Raw genomic sequence first — 20,686 nt, forward strand, 5'->3', positions numbered from 1 at the left:
ATATCATCGCCATCGAGTAAGACTGCAAAACATAAAAAACAACATCTAAAAATGATTCAGTTATACATATGCTATTATTTGGTTTATTGGACAGTTGTTGTTGACAAAATGTTGTTCAGTTACATTTCTACATTGAAGAGAATGAGAAAATGAGAATACATTTTCATTAAATACGCAGTTGCAATGTGTCCAAAGAGATATATAGACAGTGGAAATGAATGAATAAATTTTGTTGCTGCAGCTTATGGATGCTGTATGCTGAATGAATACTGTAGATTTCACTTTGTAATCTGTTGTATTATGAAATAGTTTGTCTTGCTATACTTTATTCCTCCATGATGTCACCTTTTTGTACAGTGCACATTTGAAAAATATTTGATTTATGGTGACTGATAAGGCTAGATTTCATTGGAAATGTGTCAATACATGTTATTTGTATAGTCATTTTAATAATACCAATACTGCAATCCTTTTTTTATGCACAGAAAAGGATATACAGTTCAAACATATAATGCTATCAAACCCAAGAGACACTAAATAACTGGCATCATTTTCATTTTAAACCAGCAAGTATTTGATCAATGAATGAGTAACAGGATTGTGTTTGCTGCTGCTTTCACTTCAGTTTCCAATACTCTATGGACACATTTATTAAATTTCCTGCCCTACAGTAGCTGCTGGGAACGATTACATGAATTTATCCTCTCAGATCTGTGCTGCTCTGCACTTGACTATATCTTAAATATTAAAAAACCAAAGAGTGGCTTTGATGTTAGACAGAGCCTGCAGTATTGATCATGTCCTCGGGCACCTTCAAGTTATAACCCAGAGGCACTCCCTATTTCTGTTTTCATTCTGCAGCTAGCACGGTTTTTACTACCGAGGGCACTAGGCTATCTATTAAAATTTAATGAATCAATACTAGCGTGTCTGAATTCATCTTTAGAGTTAAATACCTCCTTTTTTTTGCTGTTCTTGCTACTACAGAAACCTCACGAGCTCAAATTTCTTCCTTAAGCATGTCGTGTTTTATTGTAGGAAACAATCCAGAAATAAATGTCAGCCACACACTCGTATTTACCTTGTAGCTGTGGACAAAGATTATATAACTGTGAGATAGTCTCTTTTTTTTGGATGTATTTTAGCTTCACAGATGCTCAGCTGTATCTGTTTGGTTCCTGTCGTTCTCGTCCTCGGCCTTGCGAAAAGTACTGGATGTTTTTGTTGACGTGTGTTCTCCGTCCTCAGGGGAATCACGCACAGATGCACCCCCTTCCAAACCCCCCCCTCCCGTCATCTCCTGCTTTGAAGTGCATGTATGTGTGCAGAGATAACAACCCCGATGTAGCTACATTTGGCGTTCATGCCCACTTAAACTGGCTGCGGTTCTCTCACAATCACACGCGTGTCACTCACTACATAACATCTCAGTCACAGGATGCACAGGCTCTAATATTAGAGCACAGATGATGACTGATGCTTACGGACTGAAAGCTAATTCCATCTAGGAGACATGACAACAAAACCGATGAATAATAAAAAAAAAAAAATGTTTCAAACACCAGCAGTCGTCTTGACTTAAAACAGATCTGACAGCAGTTCTCAAACATGTTGCAAAGAGAAAAATCTTCACTTTCGATTGTATGAGGATCCGTCTTCATGTGGCGTATTAAATGTTCTCTTTCTACCCTTTCAATCGTCGCATTTCTGTTTTCCCAATGACGACAGAGGAGCAGCGTCAAACTGGTTGAACTGCAGCTTCTCCTGCTGCACCAGTCAATTGATTATCTCTGCAGTCTCCTACACTCAGGCCATACTGCCTCCTCCTTTGCCCGGCTTGCACACTCCTATTTGTGCCCTTTAATTCTCCAAAAGGACGCTTGAAAATCTCTCCTCTAGCATGAAAGATGAATAGGAGACTGCAGCAAAATGCCAGTACGTTTTAGCCACAGCTCGTCAGGTTTTCCTCAGGTCTAAAGGGCTTTACAGAGTCTTGGTTGCTAGATTTAGTGTGTGTGTTATGATCAGCACTGCAGTAAATCACTTAGAGGTTGTCTGACCTCGGTGAAACATCGCTACTGTCCTCTGGCATGTTGTTTTTGTTCCCACAAAATGATTTTGATGTTTCTGAAGCAACAAACAAAACACTACAGAGTTGGTGCTGTAGTATCAGTCGTCCTGGGGATTTCACTGAATAGAGGTTTTGAATTCACTCCTTTAAGTCATTTCTACAATGAAAGAATGGATTTATTCAGCATGTGTTGAATGTTTCGTGTTTGCTTCATAAATTAGAAGAGTCGAGCTGTTGATGCAGTTTACAAAACGTGCATTAAAGACATAGAAACTGATTTTCTTTGAGTTTTGGACTGTTGGTCGGACAATAACAGACATTTGAAACACATCAAATGGAAATCGTGATAAGTAAGATTAACTGAGAAAATAATTAGTTGGCGGTAGGTAAAAATTCAATTGTACCTCAACTTTCAGTGTCAACATTTTTAGGATTGTGTAACACCTCAATTTTTCAAAGTTTTCTTACAGTTGCATCTTCTTACACTCTCCAGATATGTCAATTTTTACATTAAGAAGATTTTTTACTAATTAGCGCTGTGTCAAGGATCTCCTTTACCCGAGTTCCTCATAATAAGCTTATAAACTTGCAATTAGAGGTACAGTATTATAACTGCAGCAGCAACCAACAATTTGGTCTATAATATATCATAATATAACAAGAAACGCCCATCACAACTTTTCAGAGCTCATGTTTTGAAAATGAGTTGAATTATCTATAGTTTATCAAAATAGTTGACAGGTTACTTTCTGATTCATTGATTCAGCTCAAATTTAACTTAATATCAATCCCTTCTCAATGCTGTTTCTTAAGTAAAATGACAGATAAAGAACTGTACTGCTCATGCAAACTTGTAATGAAGTCAGAATTTCAGCTCTAATGAAGACTGAGCACAGTATTGACTTATTGAAGTCTTTCTTTCTAATGACCTGCTGTGACCAGACTGAACATGATGACTCCCCTTGCAGTGAAAACCTGAAACCAGACCTCAGCTGACATTAAACTTAGGCCTTCATCAAATCTCAACGTCCTGCCAGGTCAACATTAGTCAGCAAGACAGAGTTATGTCCTACTTTATGAGTCCAAAACAAGAGTGGGGAGATGGGGCAGCTGTAGACTAGATACTCTTGTGTTGACTCCTGTTCAATTTTCCATCATAAATAGACTAAAGTAAGACTTCATTTCTACTGAATATTCTTACTTAGAAGCAAGTAGCCTGGAACTTCATTAAATTAAGAGTGTGGTTTCTTTGTAGTGGTCGGTGGTCCGGGGTTAAATGGAGATAAATAAGTGATAAGCTGCAGCCTCTCTTGTTTCACTTATTGTCTTTATCCTCTTTACACATTGCATTACAATGTGTTTGACCACATGGAAGTACAGGTGTAACTGTACCCAAGACGCATCGGAGATGGTTTGGGATCCGATCAGTCAAACTATCCCTGGAGGGGGTCAGTCAGGGTTGCAGAAATGTACAATGCAGCCATGAGCCAGTTAGTGAGCTAAGCTACTGGCAAGAAAGCTTTGGATATTTGTAGATGACGTAAAGTCGAGACCAACTGTCAGTTTCTTCCCCCGCTTTGAAAAGTAAGCAAAAGTCCATCCAATAGTGCAGCTTCATGTTTTTCTTCTTTTTGGACCTGTGCAAACAAGAGATGGATGTGATGTTTGGCTGCTTGAGCTGGAGAGAGCTATCACAACTCTTGAGACACATATTATTACCAGGTGCAAATGTAGTTTAATCAGGTCAAATATTTATATACAATTGGGGTATAATATGCATTTTACTCTTCATATTGTTTCTGTGATTATTATTCCTTCTTTTATTGAAACCAAACATTTATTATCCCCCTTTTTTAATTGCGTTTAAAAGGCCTGCATATTTTAAATTTCAAGGCGCCAATATGAATATTTTTCTATAAAATCCCTTTATTTTATTTAACATGTTCAATATTATCTCAAGAACTTCGCCTGCTATGATTAGTGGATTCATCAATCATTAATGATCGTTTGATAATCATCTAAGTGTAATATTTGTATTGGCTAGTTCAAGGCTTTCCAATGTGACCATTTTCTTCCTTTTCTTGGTCTTGAGGTTCATGTGTTGCTACTGTATAGTTATTGCTGAGCTCATCGTCTTCTTTCGATGTGTCTTCAACCTAAAGAGAAACAAATGTTGAGTCTTGTGCTTATTTAAAATCATGTGCTTATCTTGTGGTTGCTACGTTGTGACGATGACCTAATGATGAGGTCATGGCTGAGGAAGTGAAAACTCCCTGACTACGGAGCAGTCACAACAGACCACGCCTGAGCTATTTTCTCTCTGGTCTCGCAGAAAAGCTTTTCTCAGCAGACGCCATTTAAAAATGATCCAAAAGCTTTTCCTTTTTTTTTTTTTACACGCTGGATCACCTCTGACCTTATTTTTAGTATCAACCTTGAGCTGCTGAATAGAGAAGAGGGAAAAAGTGAATAATGGATGATCCGTGTATGATTCATGCTTGGCTGTGTGTTATGTCTTTGTGACTGGGTAACCCACTTCTTTGTGGTTAAGAGCATCTGGAGATCCCTCTTGTTTGTGGAGGAGTAACATCCTGTCGACTTCTCCCTCACAGTTCTGACTGAGTATTCGAGCTCTTACATTGCTGCTGTGCTTTGTTAAAACTTTTAATATCCAGATGTGTTTTTCGCTGTATTCGGGGGATTGGCTGTGATTACAAGGAAATCGTTCATACTCTGTTTTACCATCAGAGACAAGCATCTTCTCTGCTGATCAGTCACATTTCTGGTTGTTTGGAGCCAGAAAATGAGTCATCTGGCTTTTTTATTAAAGGGTCAATTCACTAAAATCAAACAAAAAACTAATTTTCTTACTTACCTCAATTGGCCATACACAGAGTTTTGGGAATTTTGAGATATCTTTCTCTGAAATTTCTGCACCGAGAGGGACAAGCTCAAATTTTAAAGGCCAAAAATAACACTACAAGAACGCTGAAAGTGAAGCAAAACAGTAAAGTTGCAGCCACACAGCTAAAAGATAAAACTCAGTATAGATATAGAAGAAGATGAGGGGAGCGGCAGAGTTGCTGATAACTCTCTGTTGGTTCATCACTATGAATGATGCCTCTGATGCCTCTTGATTATTGTCATTTGATACATTATTATTATGAAAGATATAAATTATAGCCACTTTAAAGATAATTATGTGTTTCCAGAAACCTTTCTCTGGCTTCATTTCAGACCGTTTTTATGTTTGAAAAGTGTGTGTGGAATAATAATTGTCACATTTTGGTTCAACAGGCCCTTTAGTAGATTAATGATGCAATTCTCCATATTAAATCATTTGTCTTCCAGCCAGACTTGTAGAGTGATTCAAAGAGAAAACAGCAGCATTATCCACAACAGCTGACTTGGCATTGAAAGTGGAGTGGCCTGTAATCGAAGGTTTCTCTTGTCTTTCATCATTTCTCCTCCTGTGATTAGTAGCTGTGCAGGTTGTTTTTGTTGCCCGTTGCTGCAACTTGGAGCTCATTGCAAACACAGCTGTTGGTCTGTTGACCTCTCTCACAGCATAACGGGAGAATCTGAGGGGATTCGTTTGCTTGTGAGGCATTTGGTTGATTTTGGGCTCAGTGAACTTTTTTTTCTACTCTTTCTATTGTTGCTTGTCATAAAATGGAGCAGGAGAAGTATATTTACAGGTTGTTTTTTTTTGTTCGTTGTTAGAAAGAAATGTGCTAATTGGTGTAAAATGTTAATGGTTCCTTCACATGTCACACACTCAAGTCTCCTGACACCCAAATTTACTGGAGGCGTGTTTTGGCTGTTTTTGCTCTCAGGAATGTCCTTCCTCTGCTTGTCCCTGGGGCGTGGATATTTGTTGCCCAAGAGCATTTCCTTTCTTTTTTATCCATACAGGAAGAGGTTGTGAAGGCATTCATCAAGGGGCATGTGCTCTTTGACAGGGTGTAAGCAGTCAAACATGTCCTGTGGAGTGTTATGAAATTCCTTTTTTTTTGCTGTATAACAAATTCCTTGAGTCACGTAATCTGAATTTATGTGGAAGTGAGTGATGTTTCTGCCTTGTCGCAACAGTATTTAATCTCTTCTCTTTTTGTATGATTTTGATCCTTTGATTCTCTGGCACATGCAGGCACTTTCCAGAGACACATTTGTTGTATAAACACGTGCAGAGGGAGATGTTGGATGCCAGGGATTCCTGAGGTTGGCCTGACCCAGATCCAGCATGTCGCCCATGCGTCACAAACCCACACACACATATGTGTTCACATAGTGTCGCTCTCGTGCATTTAACTCCAAACAAAAGAATCTGACCTGCTTCACACAGCATGGAGCTCTGCACCCCTCCAGCCTTTAAAAAGGACTAATTAAAGGGCTGGTTTGTCTTTGAATTTTTATGATTTACTATCAGTCAAACTTACAGATGGCTTTTTAATAGTGCATTCAAAAATTACAGTCTACCTTTAGCTCCAACTAATGTGCTGACTATCCTCTCACTTAACTGTTTGATCTATAAAACAGTGAAAATGTCCATGACAGCATCACAGAGGACAAAGTGATGCTATCAAACATTTTGTCCGACAAACAAGCATCAACATATGAAATTAACTATAATTTAAGACCAAAAAAATGACTAATTGATTAATTGGGTAATCATTGTAGCTCAGGACTTTCATTGTCTCGTCCTTTGATGCAGTTTGCACGGTTGTTTTCATTAACACGTGACAGCATCTGTCCCACACTGCCTGTAATCCTGCCGTCGTGCTCCTCGCCTACAGAGAATGAATGGAAGGCAGCAGCCCTTATTGGCTTAGTGAGTGTAAATGTACAGTAACTACTCATCAGGAATAATCCATCTCTGAGCCCTCGGAGTGCAGAGTCACCACCCTGAAATAAAAAAACAGCCCACAGTTAGATGTCTTTAGTTTTCAAAGATAGTAAAAAAAACAACTGACTATACCTTTGCTACTTCACTATTTCTGTCAAGTATTATTTTCATTATTGATTCATCTGCAAATACTTTCTTGATTAATCAATTGGTCATTCTTTTTCATAAAATGTCAGAATTTGGTCCTATATAAACTAAATATAACAGAAAATACCCTTAATGATTTCCCACAGTCCCAGTAGATGTCTTCATATTGTTTTGTCACTTCCCAAATCCCAAAATCCTCACATTTGAGAGGCTGGAACCATCAAATATTTGGCATTTTTGCTTAGAAATATGACTCTTGAAATAGTTGCAATAGTTTTCGACTTGTTGCAGCTTCAAACTTGTTCGCAGGAACATTTGGACAAGGAATTCTGGGAAATGATGTACATGTGACTGAACTACAAATAAAAACATCAACAATCCCTCAGCTGTCAGAGAGAAAACAGTGCAACAGCGTATTTGAGGATTAACAGATTTTCCCTGTAACACAAACCCAGTAGTCCAACATTGGTGACGTTAATCTGTGTTTGATATTTAATGTGTCTAAGTTTGGCTCCCACGTTGGCAGGTGACCAATTTTCATTTTGGACATCCTTCCGTGTTTTAGTCTATTATTGGTAAAACAGTTTTTACACCAGACGGATTTTGGAGTTTACCAGCCAGAGTCGCCCACATGCACACAAAACAAAGTGAAGTTTCCTGCACTGCCACATGCTGCCATTTGCTTCCTTTGGAGATTTGCCTGCGAACGCTGTGCCGTCCCAAGGTGCCTCGACAGAAGCCAGCCCCTTTTATGGCCGACATTCTCAGTATGGTGCTTATCGCTATTTATAAACGCGGAGTCTGTCAGGGTTAGGGTTAGTGGCACAGAAACCTGAGATGACAGTGGAGGGGCAAGAGGGGGAGGAGAGGAGAGGAGAGACGGGTGAACTTCATGCTGAATTTGTGTTTCTGTGTTAAACGGAGTCTGTCACACGAAGGGCTGATCACGTGTGATGAGATGCACTTGTTGACTTTGACATGTTTCCCTGCAGGACTGTATGGATTTTACTGTTGTTGCAGGGTCACCATTGATAACATGTCAGGCTGCGTATTTAAATTTAGATATCATCACATATTATATAAGCACTAGTGGTTCATGAAGTGGAAGAAACTGGGAAATTCTGCCATTAAATTTCACCTAAAAATGATCATTGTTGGTATAAGACTAACACGTGATTTACAGCTGTGAGCACTTGTGGCAAAAACAAAGATTTTCATTATAGCTTTAAAACATCTGCATGTCAGATGTTTAGTAATCTTTACTCGTGATTTGTTTCTATTCTCCTTCATCCACCAATTAAAGTGACACTATGCAAGTTTTACTGTTCACAAGATGGTAAATGCTAATATATGCTGTACACATACATAGGTTAACAGCATGTATAATGTAGATTTATATAATTGCAGATTATTTTACATAGAAATGGTTTATTGTATATAGTATTTTATGTTTTTGAATTTCTCCCTAGGGGGATCAATAAAGATACCTACGCTACCTAGCATGAGTTTGAGAAATGTAGCTAATCCACCACAAGTGACGGGTCATACTAAACCAAGTGAAGCTCTGAAGTGTGTTAAATTAAGCAGGGGAGCGTTTTATTGCTCATGATTTTCATTTGATTTGTGAGAAGGAGAATATGAATTAGCATCGGCTTTATTGGTGTTGATATGTTGACACATACAAGGGCTAATTGCTCTCAATGTGCAAAAACAAAGTTCAGGAAGATGCACGAGGACACGAAGCCAAAACAAAGCTGAACACAGACTATTATAGTACAAGCAAGTCGGTTGAAAAATAGATACACACATATATATATATATATATATATATATATATAGAAACCACAATTGGACGGTGACAGTGTCTATATAGTTACTGTGAATTGTAAACAAGGATAAAAGTAGTGCAGAGTTGTGGCTGAATACAGAAATAAGTATTGAATGGGTAATGTAATAAACTATATTAGCTATATACAGAAGGTAAAATATGGCTCTTTGTTCACTTTAACTCAGCTCCTATCATCTCCCCTCCATTGCAGTACTGTTCAAATGTAAGAAAACACACAACAACCACACCCATGCTGCGCTTACAGTAATAACTACTTACACTCGACTCTGCGGCGTACGTCTTATGAAGGATGTCATCTTGGGCTGCAGTCGGCCTTTGTTCTGAGCAGCCACAGTGGCACCTGTTGTTTTTTTACATGCACCGTTTACATCCATGACATATTACGTGATGACCCACCGCACAATAAAACTTTATTTATGAGATTTTTTATAAACCGTCATGAGCAAAAAAAGTGGAACATATTACCTGAAAAGAGTCCTGCAGCCCGGCAGTGATCATATTAGGCAAAAATAGTTTGATAATACAGTATATAAGAGAGAGTTTTTTTAGGCTTTGTAGTATTTCTCTTTCCTGCTTGACTGACGGACACTTTTCTTCTTTTATTTCAGGGTACTAAAATGTTAAAATAAAGTCAACAAACAGCCTGCTTCACCTCTTTTACCACACCTAAGAAAGTATTTGGAGTGTGTGATTGTTTCTTCTTTCTGTGTGCAGTATTTATAAGCCATGTTGTTTTCGAGTTTCAGCCCAAATCTCTTACTTAATTATCTGGTTTTGTGTCATGTTTTTTGTGGTTGCAGTCTTTTTTTTACCTTCTGCAGCACTTTAAGCATAATTACTTGCCTTTGACTTGATTTTACAGTTTTTTTTTGTCCCTCAGTGTATTTTGAAGTCTAGAGATTGCAGTGATCTTAGTCTTTGTAACTGTTCCTTTTTCGGGCTGGCTGTGCCTCTTGCAGCCATATAAGGCTGGTAAACTGATCAAATTCACAAAGTCAGCTGCACTTGTTGAACGAGTAATCTTCTCAAGAAAGGAGGAGCACCACAATCCTCTTTTTGCCAAATCCTAATCCTTTTTTCAACATCAGGTGGTAGCAGTGCCATCCTGTTTGAACATGATCCTGCATTTTTTTTCTTACACATGGGGCCCTAATTCACACCCTATTATTTCTCCATTAGTATTCTATAGGGCAGCCTGTGCATTAAGTACAGTGGGGGTAGCTGGACAGACGCCCAGTGTTAATCTGTAATTTATGTGGTTCGGCGAGCGTTTGGATGGACCTGTGGAGAACGTCACGCTCCATCTGCCCATTGTTGGCAGACTTGAGTGGAGAGCTGGCCTTCAGCCTCCAGACTCTCACCTTCCTACCACTATCTCTGAGCTCCTGTCTCATTATTTTTCTCGCTCTGTGCCGAGCTGCTTCTCTCTTTATTTCTGCTCCTTTTTTTGTCTTTTTAAATCCTACACCCCCTTTTTTCCTCCTCTGTCATTACAAAAACAGCCCACTGCACAGTTTTTCCACTCTGTCATTGTCCTCAAGCTTTCCTTTCTCGATAAATCTCTTTTCTCACTTCACATGTCCTTGTGCACAAATTGTTCCCACTCCTCCTTCCTGCTCCTTCTTACTGCATGCCCCCCCCCAACCCCCCAATACGTCACTGCAGCCCTGTGCAGTTTGTCACAGACTTCTCCAGTGCCGCAGCCAGAGGAGGAAGAAGGGAAGAACTCAGACAAGTGACAGTATCAGCAGGCCAGCTGAGTGTGAAAAGTCAGAGCAGTGATTAAAACAGGATGTTTTTTGTGGCTTTTTGTGACCTCTTTGTCACCCTTCATAAAGGTTAGAGTCCAGGAAGTCTGGCTTCCTGACCGGATATGTGTGGATCCATGAATGGTGCTCATGTCAGGAAGTTTCAAATGCAGAGCTGCAACTACTTATTGATTTTTATTATTAATTAAGACAGTAGATTAATTAGCTTTCAATAGATGACACTTGAGTGTTCTGTATTGGGTTTACGGACAACACATTTAAATCAAAGCATAGTCATAATGAAAGAGAGGTCTCATGACGTGCTCATATTACATGTGATGCATGTTCAAGATAGGAACCATTCACATGTTCATGATGTAAACAAATACATCATCAGATGACTCGAGACGGTCGTATGACTTTAGAGTTGGTCAAAAACATACTGACATGCATTGAGAACTGAACATTATATCCATTATTACCTTAAACAACAGGCCTTGGGCTGATGTGAGACATCTTACCCTACTAAAATCTAAAGCCCTTCTCATATTAGGTGGTTGAAAGCTGTCACATTTCATTTAAAACTAGAAATAAGAGGAAAATATGATTGTGACTAATAGTAAATTGAGCATTTTTGTTCCCCTCAGTGAAGTCGAAGCAAAGTATGGATCAGTCTCTGTGGCTCTCTGGGAATAATTAAGGCAATCTAGCATTAATTATCCCCACGATAATCACTATGTAAGCACATCTTTTTTAGGAACATCAGTTAAAATAAACAAACACAACACTCTGCAGTTTTCTTCTTGAATGTGTCCTTGCCTCTCTATCCTTTTCTTTTCACTGCAGCTTCTTAAAGGCAAACTCAGATTTATTCCCACGCTGAGTGTCTCACCTGCTGCTGGTGTGTTTAACGACGCTGACAGGACTGAAACCTTTAGAGACATGAGGGGGGAGGTGTAGCGCCTTGCTACAGATAGACTGAAGTGTGTGAAAGAGATGTTAATGATTTCTAATGAGGCTGGAGAGTGTCGTGTTAATTAAGCCACCGTGGGTTTGCAGGTTTATAGTGAAGGTGTGTCAGCAGGGGAGAAAAACTTTTATTGAAAGCGTCACTACACTGATGGTAACTGACACATCAGCAAGCTGTCGTAGTATAAAAAAGCATCAGTGACAACTCCCAGAAAACAATGTGCAGATTTTATCAGGATGATTTCATAATAAAACAACATCTTAACAAGATTATCATGTTATTAATGAATTAATCCATTTGTCTTTCTGTCCTCAGCTCTGCCCTTGCAGACGGAGACTCAGTCCATCCCGAATGGGGACAAATCTTTGGGTAAAGACCTCCTGACTCCAGATGACTCAGCCTTCACAGACCTCTCTCCCAGAACAGACTCCTACCCCAAAACAGAAACCCCCACTGAGACAGATGCCTCCATCAAGACAGACCCCAGGCCATCCACCCCCGGCTCCAACAGCAGCCCTCAGCCCAAGAAAGGTACATTTATGAGAGATGGACAATATCTGACATATTATTATAAACACTAGAATCAACCCTGCTTCAGTTGGAAAGGATCAAAATAGAAATAAGTGATATTTACAGTCTAACTTTAAATCATGCAGTGAAACGTCATACCCAAGTTACATCAATACTGTGCTTTATTAATGATTTTTGTGCTTTTTTTGGACATTAACACTCATATTTGTCATTGTTGAACATCTCATTCCCAGACTGTGGGCATTAATCTGCCTCTATAACAGCCTCTGGTTTTGGTTGGAAAGATTTTCTAATTTTCAACAAGCACATCAGTGATCTCAGACACTAATGTTGAGTGATATAAAGTTTGGCTTGCAGTCGGTGTTCAAATTCATCCCTAAGGTGTTGGACGGGGTTGAGGTCAGAGCTCTGAGCAGGCCAGTGAAGTTCTTCCACACCAAACTGGGAAAAACATTTCTTTATGGATCTCTCTTTGTGCTTGGGGGCTTAGAGTGATGAAGTGTGAGGGGAGGTCGGTTCCCAAAGTGTTTTTCCTCCATTCTGTATTCCCTTTTCAATTCTTTCTTTAAATGGTATCCTCGACATATTAACCCAGCACACTCTTGAGTAATGTAATAATCCTTTAGGTTCATGTTGCTTTGACTTTTTTTTTTTTTTTATCAAAGAACCAGTTCACTTAAGGTGGACTTACTTAAGGTGTACCAGCTTTTCTCATGTAGTGACAATCTTAGCAGTGCAACATAGTCTCACACACAACACAAGCCCTAAAATAATAAATTAAGTATATAAAAGGTACAGAGCAATAATGAAAAATGTATTTTGCACTGGAATAATATATTGCACATAAATATGTGATTAGATGTGATTATTGCAGTATGAAATTCACAAGAATGACATGAAATGATTGCCCTGTGTGAGAGTTGTAGTATGAGAAAGTTTTCATATTGTATTCATATTGAGTCTCTCCCCTGTTTCTCGTTATGGTGATGGTAGCTGGCAGGAGCATTTTGACCTATCACCCAGATGTATTCATCACTTTTGCACATCAGCACATATGCTCTGATTAAATGTGTCAGCGCATGTAAACAATAGAACGTATTAGATCACATCACATATAAACAGTTGACCTGAAAACTTCAATCTGAGTGATTTCAGTCAGAATTAAAAAAAAAAAAAAAAAAGAGCGTGCATGTAACCGCAGCTAATGACAGGTCAGATTCTTTACGATGTGGTTAATGCTACAAATTGTTTAAAGTTTTTTTCCAGCTGTTGGAAATTGGCAGGAGAAGAAGTTGGAACAATTTCGCTCTTACTTCTATATAAAACTGGTCTCGTCTTTACCCCCCCAGCTGTTTAGTATTTTACCTCATTGGATGTTTAATTTTCGGCTGAAGTGTAAAATGTTGAATAAGCAGTTTTTTCCTCCTGCTGCTGCTGGCTGTGAGACGCTTTGGGCTCATTTATTTTGAGATCAAACCAGGTTCTTGTTTACCGTTCAGCTGCTTCTGTATGAATCACCACAATCCAGCATGTGTGAAAAAATATTAAATCACTTTTAAACACATTAAAAGGCATGAAGAGGGATGCTGTTCATTAATAGGGTTTTTTTTCATCCACCTCAACTTGCCTTCTTTGACCTTGCTTAAGACAAAGCCTGCACAGCACACATGTAAAACTTGATAGGATTCATGCCTGATTTTCACATATTTTCCCTCCTGATGGAAGTATCAGTGTACATTGAGTCATTCCCACCAGACAGATGGTGGTGGCCGAAAGCCAAATTGTCATTAGCTGTGGGGAGACAGGGTGTATAGTGTGGAGGAAGACTGATGGAGGGGTGGTGGGGGAGGGACGGGTGCATTAAGTGACGTCTCAGTGGGACGGGACCTCCAGGCCCATTAGATTTATTTTTTTCTGCACCTCATAGTGTCTGCATATCAGCCAGAGTAAAGCCGTGTAGGATACTCTCTCAAGGAGGGAGGGAGTGAAGTCAGGTTGCCATGGAGATGGGGATGAAGTGCTGCGGGGCCCTCTGTGATTGGTTGAGAATACGTGGAATACATATTACATAGCATGAAGAGGAACCACAAAAGGAGACGGGCTCAGCAGGGACCCCAGGGGTGCCGGGTTTTCAACAGTCCGACAGCTCTTCAGCCGTGGCTTTTCACAGCCAGTTTTAAGGCTGGAAGATGTTTGAAAGAGCCACGCAAATCCTTGTGTCATGCCACTGCCTCTCTCACAGTTTGTCAGGATTCATGCTGATTATCTCTGTAGATGAGAACAGCTGAAAAGCAGACGTACATCACAGTCGCAGCGTGTTGAACATTGACAGTGTAGGAAGAGATGGAGCTGCATTGACCTTGATACTGAATCAGTGAATAAATCCTGAAGATCTGATTTAAACTTCCTCTGGTATTTAACATCAGTACTTCAGCTGTGTCTGTTTTATACAACCGTGACAAGCCAAGACTACAAGACGGACAAATAACAAGAAAATGAGACCATACAGCATTTTCTCAACTAGGCAGATATTTTTGGTTTTGTTTACCCAGGTTTTGAGATTTTGTCTCTTAAATTTCTGCCTCCACCCAGATAAAATGAAGATGATTGCAGTTTAGTTTGTGACGTTTGAGGAATTGAAGAAGTGCGTAATGTCCAACTCACTTTTCAAAATCTTGTGTTTTTAATCAACCAAACATTTGCCTTTTCAGTTGAATTTAATTTACTCATAAAACTTTATCTAAACAGTCTACTTAGTGTACAGCTGCTAAAATCCAGATGAGAATAGATTTTAATCTTTTTGAGCAGCAGCGAGTGTTTGTGGATTTTCTTTGCATCTCACTACTCAGGCTACATAGAGGCAACTACTCTTTTCTCTGATTGCTGGTTTTTGTAGAGACGAGGAGTACAAGCACTAATCATTTCATCTATATTACTATTTATAGTAAGAAGATGCTAGAACTGAACATCAATCAAAGACGAGACAGTAAAGGGCTGCTTGTAGTAAATATGCTGGACATGATTTTCTTTGCCATTAACTTTAATCCTGTTCATACTATATGTGAATATATGTTAGCTCTTCGTTGCTGAGGGTTTGCAAATATTAACCAAAGCATTTCTTTTTCTCCTCACAGATGTGATAAGCTCAGAGCAGCGGCAGAAGCTTGCCAAGGAGAGGAGGGAGGAAAGAGCCAGATATATCGGTAAGAAACAATAAACAGTGTTGACATGAGAATAATTTGAGCTCTTAACTCTCTGAACTCTCAACAAAACTCTTAATTGTATCTGCTGGTGATGCATGAAGCGTGGATTTATTGTAACCGACTTGATGCATGTCATCACCTATTCAATCCTATTTCAGTCTCTTCTTAATAACCTCCCTCTTTCCCTCTGTCTCTCTGCTGTGAGTGACTGACGGTTATTGACGTGTCTTATTGTTTCTCCTTGCACGGCTTTCAGAACAGCAAACTCAGCTGCAAGGTAAGGCGCTTCACTAAAACCATCAGCGTTGGCAGCAAGCAGTCATTACCATTTGGAAATATTCAAACTTGTGATGAGACTGAACAGTTGTGCCTTTTCCTCCCTCCGTGAATCGATCATATTGTTTGTGTTCTGATGTAATTTGGTGGAAACTTATAAACCCTGCGAACTCTCAGCAGTTTCACCTTTGACTTAAATGTTTCTGCTCATTTAACTTTAAATTTACTTTATGTTCTTCTGCGTCCCGGAGTGTATGTTCCATACCCATAATCATGGTTTTGACTTTGTGGCTACAGATTAAAACCTCTTCCAATGAAAATATTGAGTTTGTCCAAATACATGAAGGACTATATTTCGTTTAGAAATGCAGGGCTTCTCCCTCTGGACTTGTACCAAAGCATGAACCAATCGGAGCAAAACTCGGTGGGCGTTTTCCCGCAGAAACGTCTCACGGAGCCCAGGGCGCTTGGCGTGAAAAATGAGCAGTCATTACCACGAACTGAGACCAGGCCTCTCAGACAGATTAGATTTAATTACTGCTTTCATTAGCATCAATAATGTGGTCATGCTGCAGAGTTAGAGGGGAATTCTGCTGCCTTTTTATCGATAATATCCAAGGTTTACTGGGCTTCGGTTGCTCTGAGATAAGTTTAGTTTCCTGCAGTCTGCTTCTGTGTATAATTACATGGTACAATGTTAGGCTTTTTTCCACATGAACCATGCAATTAGTTGAAAGCAGTAAGCACGTGATGGTATATAGGTCATAAAACATCATGTTTACTGTATGTTTATCCCTAAACAACAAATATATCTCAACAATTTTTAAAAGATTTCAGCCTTGTTGTTGTAGAATGGCAGCTGTGCACCTTATGTTTTGGAGAAATAAACGAAGAAGTGAAAAGCACTCTCACGAGCATTAAACCCAACATATTTTTCAATTCTGCTGTGAATTACAAGCGTAATAGGATTTTTTCTGGAATTGGATTTACGGAGGAACGGAGAAGGCTTTCTCATTGTCGATGAGGCACAGACTTGTGTGCCACTTTGGCTCATTAGTGAAGATGAGCCGCAGAATACTGCACTAAATATAAATCATGCCTCGAATAACACTGTAACATATTTGGAAAAGTCGGTGTTTCTAATGCCGTCTAAACCACAGCATCACTGGGTAATATCAAGACATTTCATTACATTTTTTAGTTGGATCCAGCATGTAACCATACCACACCATCATCCACTGCCCTGTTTTTCATTGTTAAAACTCAATTCAACTCTCTGATATGCTTAAAAATATGTTGTGAGAGCAGGCTTATGTATAAGTGATTGGAAAAATGTAAATCTATACTGTATGAAAAGAAAGTAAAACAGTCACTGACATGGTGGCACTTTAATTACAGAGGATTGATTGCTGTTTAATTGTTACCCCAAGAAATGAGCACCAGCAACGTATGTGCTAAGAAAACTGGCATCTGCTGGTGCGTGCTGTAAAACGCAGCGGGAAACTTCTGCATATTTATTGTTATCAAGATTAAAGTGTAATGAACACATTGTTTTCCATCTGTTTTACCCATTCTGTTTGGGTGTGAGTAGTAGAAACCCATCAAGAGCTTTAAGTGATTATACACTCCTATATGTAAAGAACTGACTTTGGAATAGCCTATGTTTGGGCAAAAATATCAAACTTTTAAATTACTATATAACACACAGACTGGCTTTTATGTGTTTTTGTTGTGTCTTTTAATAACATTTGCTAGCAGCTTGGCTTTCGTAATGGTGATTGTCTGTCTTTCCGTCATCCACCACTATAGTCCAGACTACAATATCTCAACTCCTACTGGATGTATTTTAGTACAGTTTCGGTGACTTTGGTGATCACCTGACATTTCATGTAGCCAAAAATTTAGTTTGGCGAGTTCTAAAAATTAAAGGGGACATATCATGCTTTTTGTGATGTTCTGTAATTAATATACTGTAATGATGTTGGATATCTATTTTAAACATGATCAAAGTTCAAAAACTGGAGTTGAACATGTAGAAATGTTCCCTGCAAGACAAAATTCGGGGCTTCAACCTGCTCTGAACGCTTCGTTTGCAATGTTTTTTTCTAGGTAAACTTAAGTTAGCTTGTCATGCATGATCATAATTAGCCATCCGTTAATTAGCCTTGGTTGCTATGGTTTTTTGTGTGTGAAAGAGTAGTGAAATCCTACTACCATAGTTTCCTACATGTTTTTTTTGTTTGATGTAGCCTCCAAAGTGTACAGAGGTCTCCTGAGGGGCAACTTCAGAAAGCTATCCAATCAGAACAGAGTGGGTCCATTGGGAGGGGTCTTAAAGTCACAGGAGCTAAAACTGCCTGTTTCAGATAGAGGGTACACTGAGGGTCTGCATAAAAGACCAGTATAAGATTAATTAATTAAACATGCAAATATGTAGCCTACCAGTGGAGCCCCAGATTGAAAATATAGACTAGCAAATGCGGATATGTCCCCTTTAATGATATTCTCATCAGCTACAGCTTCACTATGTATTTAGTGCTAATCTTGGCATGCTATTATGTTAACTAAGACAGTGTTAAAGAAAACATTATACCTGGCATCCATCAGGATGTAAACATATTCAGTGTGAACGTATTAGCATGTTGATGTTTCCATTTAGCACCACTATGTTTAAATACACCCTCACAGAACAGCTAGTGTAGCTACAGACTCTTAATCTTCTTAAAAATGTTCTAAACATTGTTCAAGAAATGTGCCACATAAAAGGTTTATTATAAGGAAAATGTTTTGGAAAGAAATCAGAAAGAAAACAGTTTAAACATCTTGGCTACAGTAGCTAGCTTAGTGTTCTGTTGTTTATTCAGCGCCAACCTTTGATTACAGAAGAAAATGAGACTGAAAGAAGATATTTCAGAGAGCTCATCATGTTTATTTCTTGGTCTGTATTCTACTTGAATGTTAACTTTAACTCTCTGCGGTGACCCCTCAGCGGTGAAGAAGGCCCAGTGGCTGGAGAAGGAGGAGAAGGCCCGGCGTCTGAGAGAGAGCCAGCTGGAGGACCGCCGGAGGAAGCTGGAGGAGCAGAGGCTGAAGGCTGAGAAACGTCGAGCCCTGCTGGAGGAGAAACAGAGACAGAAACTAGAAAAGAACAAGGTGAGACCAATGCACAAGAGGCAAGTTTAATTTTTTGTCCACTCACGGTCTGCAGGCAAGTAACAATGAAGAATATTTTCACCCTGTGTTTTATAAGACTTTAATCATTAACATTGAGCTAGTGTGGTTATAATTCAGTGTCTCCTTTCTGACGCCAAATATTTATAAAGACAAAAATTTTTGGTACTGCCTGCCAGTCACAGAAATGTCCTGTTATGCAAAATCTTCAGTGTTAATTCAAGTCAGAGCGGAAAAAGCAACCCTTCGCCAGTATTTATGTTAGTTCAACACTTTTGACCACTAGAAAATTGCCTCCATAACAGGAATTTGGTCCCATCTTGAATTACAGTCAAGATGCCAAGTATCAGCTGCTTAAGGCCAATTTTGTCAGTGGCCATAAATGCAGATCATTTATAAGCAGCGGTTCTTAACCTTTATAGCTTGTTAGCCATTAAAATAAAACAGGGCCTCTGCTGACTCTACCAAACACTGATTTATGCTCAGATTTTTATATAGATTTTTTGATATAGACTTTTTGATATTAATCTCATATCTATTGCTAGCAGGCTGTAAAGTTGTTAATTCAACCCATACTCAAACAGAAATGTATAAAACAATAAATAATGTTTTTAAGGGGAGTTATTCACTCTAACTAACAAGCAGGAACAGTTTTGAGGAGACGCTGCACAGAAATACTGGGAGGACAAATTAATGGTTGTTGTCAAGAAATACTTACACAAAGTAGCTAGAAAGCTTTAGAGGTGCTGATAAGTGATAACTGATAAGTAATTTTGGACAGAGCCAGACCAGCTGTTTCCATTGTTTATGGTTAGCTAAGCTAACGCGTCTTGGCTCTTACTGCACAAACATGAGAGTGGTATCAATCTTCTCACGTAACTCTCGGCAAGAAATAAAATAAATGTATTCCTAAAGGAATCTGTAATGAGTCTTGAAATGGTAAAACTATCCAGTATCTCACAAACAGATGCCAAGATTCTTTCTTATCACTTGAATCTTCTCATAACAACTCCAGCTGCTGTCTGTAGCTTTGTATTTACAGTACAAGACGTAATAGTGGTATAAATAATCTAATTTAACTCCCTAATTGTCAATCTTTAAACTATCAAATGAATTGTGGTTAATGCGAAAATGTGCAAAGACTTGACTTAGTTTTAACCTCTGTGGTCCTCCAGGAGCGATACGAAGCAGCTATCAAGCGGTCGACAAAGAAGACGTGGGCTGAGATCCGTCAGCAGAGGTGGTCCTGGGCAGGCGGACTCAACCAGACCTCCCGCAGGGAAAGTAAGTTTTAAATGAACCCAATGACACAGACATTCATAGAAGATAAAAACAATAAGATACACACATATATCACATCCTGCCTGTAATCTTTGTGTTGAGTAATGCTGTACCGAATGTGACTCACTCGTCCCAATGATGCAATTCAAGGAAATAGTCTTGAAGGGGTTGGTGTCACGAGGGCGGGGTACCAGAGGCAAGTGACCTACACAGTAATTTATGATGTTAGCACTTGTAATTCTTTAGTGTATGTTTCTCTCTCTTTTTTTTGGAGCTAAGATTGGTTTTGAGTACCAATTTTCTCCATTTAACTGATCACAGAGGGCAGAAAGGTAATTGTCATGAATCTGTTTCATTAGATTATGAGTGTGAACAGGCGAGGCGTTGTGTTTATCAGAGACCTGTGAGGTAATTTCTCCCTTTTCAGACTGAACCTTGTCCTGTCCTGCACACAGACTAACACATGTGTGACGAGCTGCCTCTTTTCAAACGGTGACACTGAGGTCAAGACAAGTTTCTCTCCTGCAAAGTGTTAAAGCTCCCAAATGTGTGTGAGAGCGTGCGTGTGTGATATTTTATGATTTCTGATTTCT

The 20,686-nt window shown here is 39.2% G+C and overlaps 1 protein-coding gene across 1 annotated transcript in view; it reads left to right on the forward strand.

Moving 5' to 3' along the window:
- The window catches only part of LOC128373725 (MAP7 domain-containing protein 1-like), a 42,115-nt gene that overhangs the window by 6,275 nt on the left and 15,154 nt on the right, over window positions 1-20,686 (forward strand). The window contains exons 2-5 of the mRNA XM_053333885.1: window positions 11,947-12,162; window positions 15,297-15,365; window positions 18,631-18,794; window positions 19,988-20,096. Coding sequence (XP_053189860.1) covers window positions 11,947-12,162; window positions 15,297-15,365; window positions 18,631-18,794; window positions 19,988-20,096 — 558 coding nt within the window. The remainder of the gene's footprint in view (window positions 1-11,946; window positions 12,163-15,296; window positions 15,366-18,630; window positions 18,795-19,987; window positions 20,097-20,686) is intronic.

This window comes from Scomber japonicus, chromosome 15 (genome assembly GCF_027409825.1).
Source record: "Scomber japonicus isolate fScoJap1 chromosome 15, fScoJap1.pri, whole genome shotgun sequence".
Taxonomy (NCBI): domain Eukaryota; kingdom Metazoa; phylum Chordata; class Actinopteri; order Scombriformes; family Scombridae; genus Scomber; species Scomber japonicus.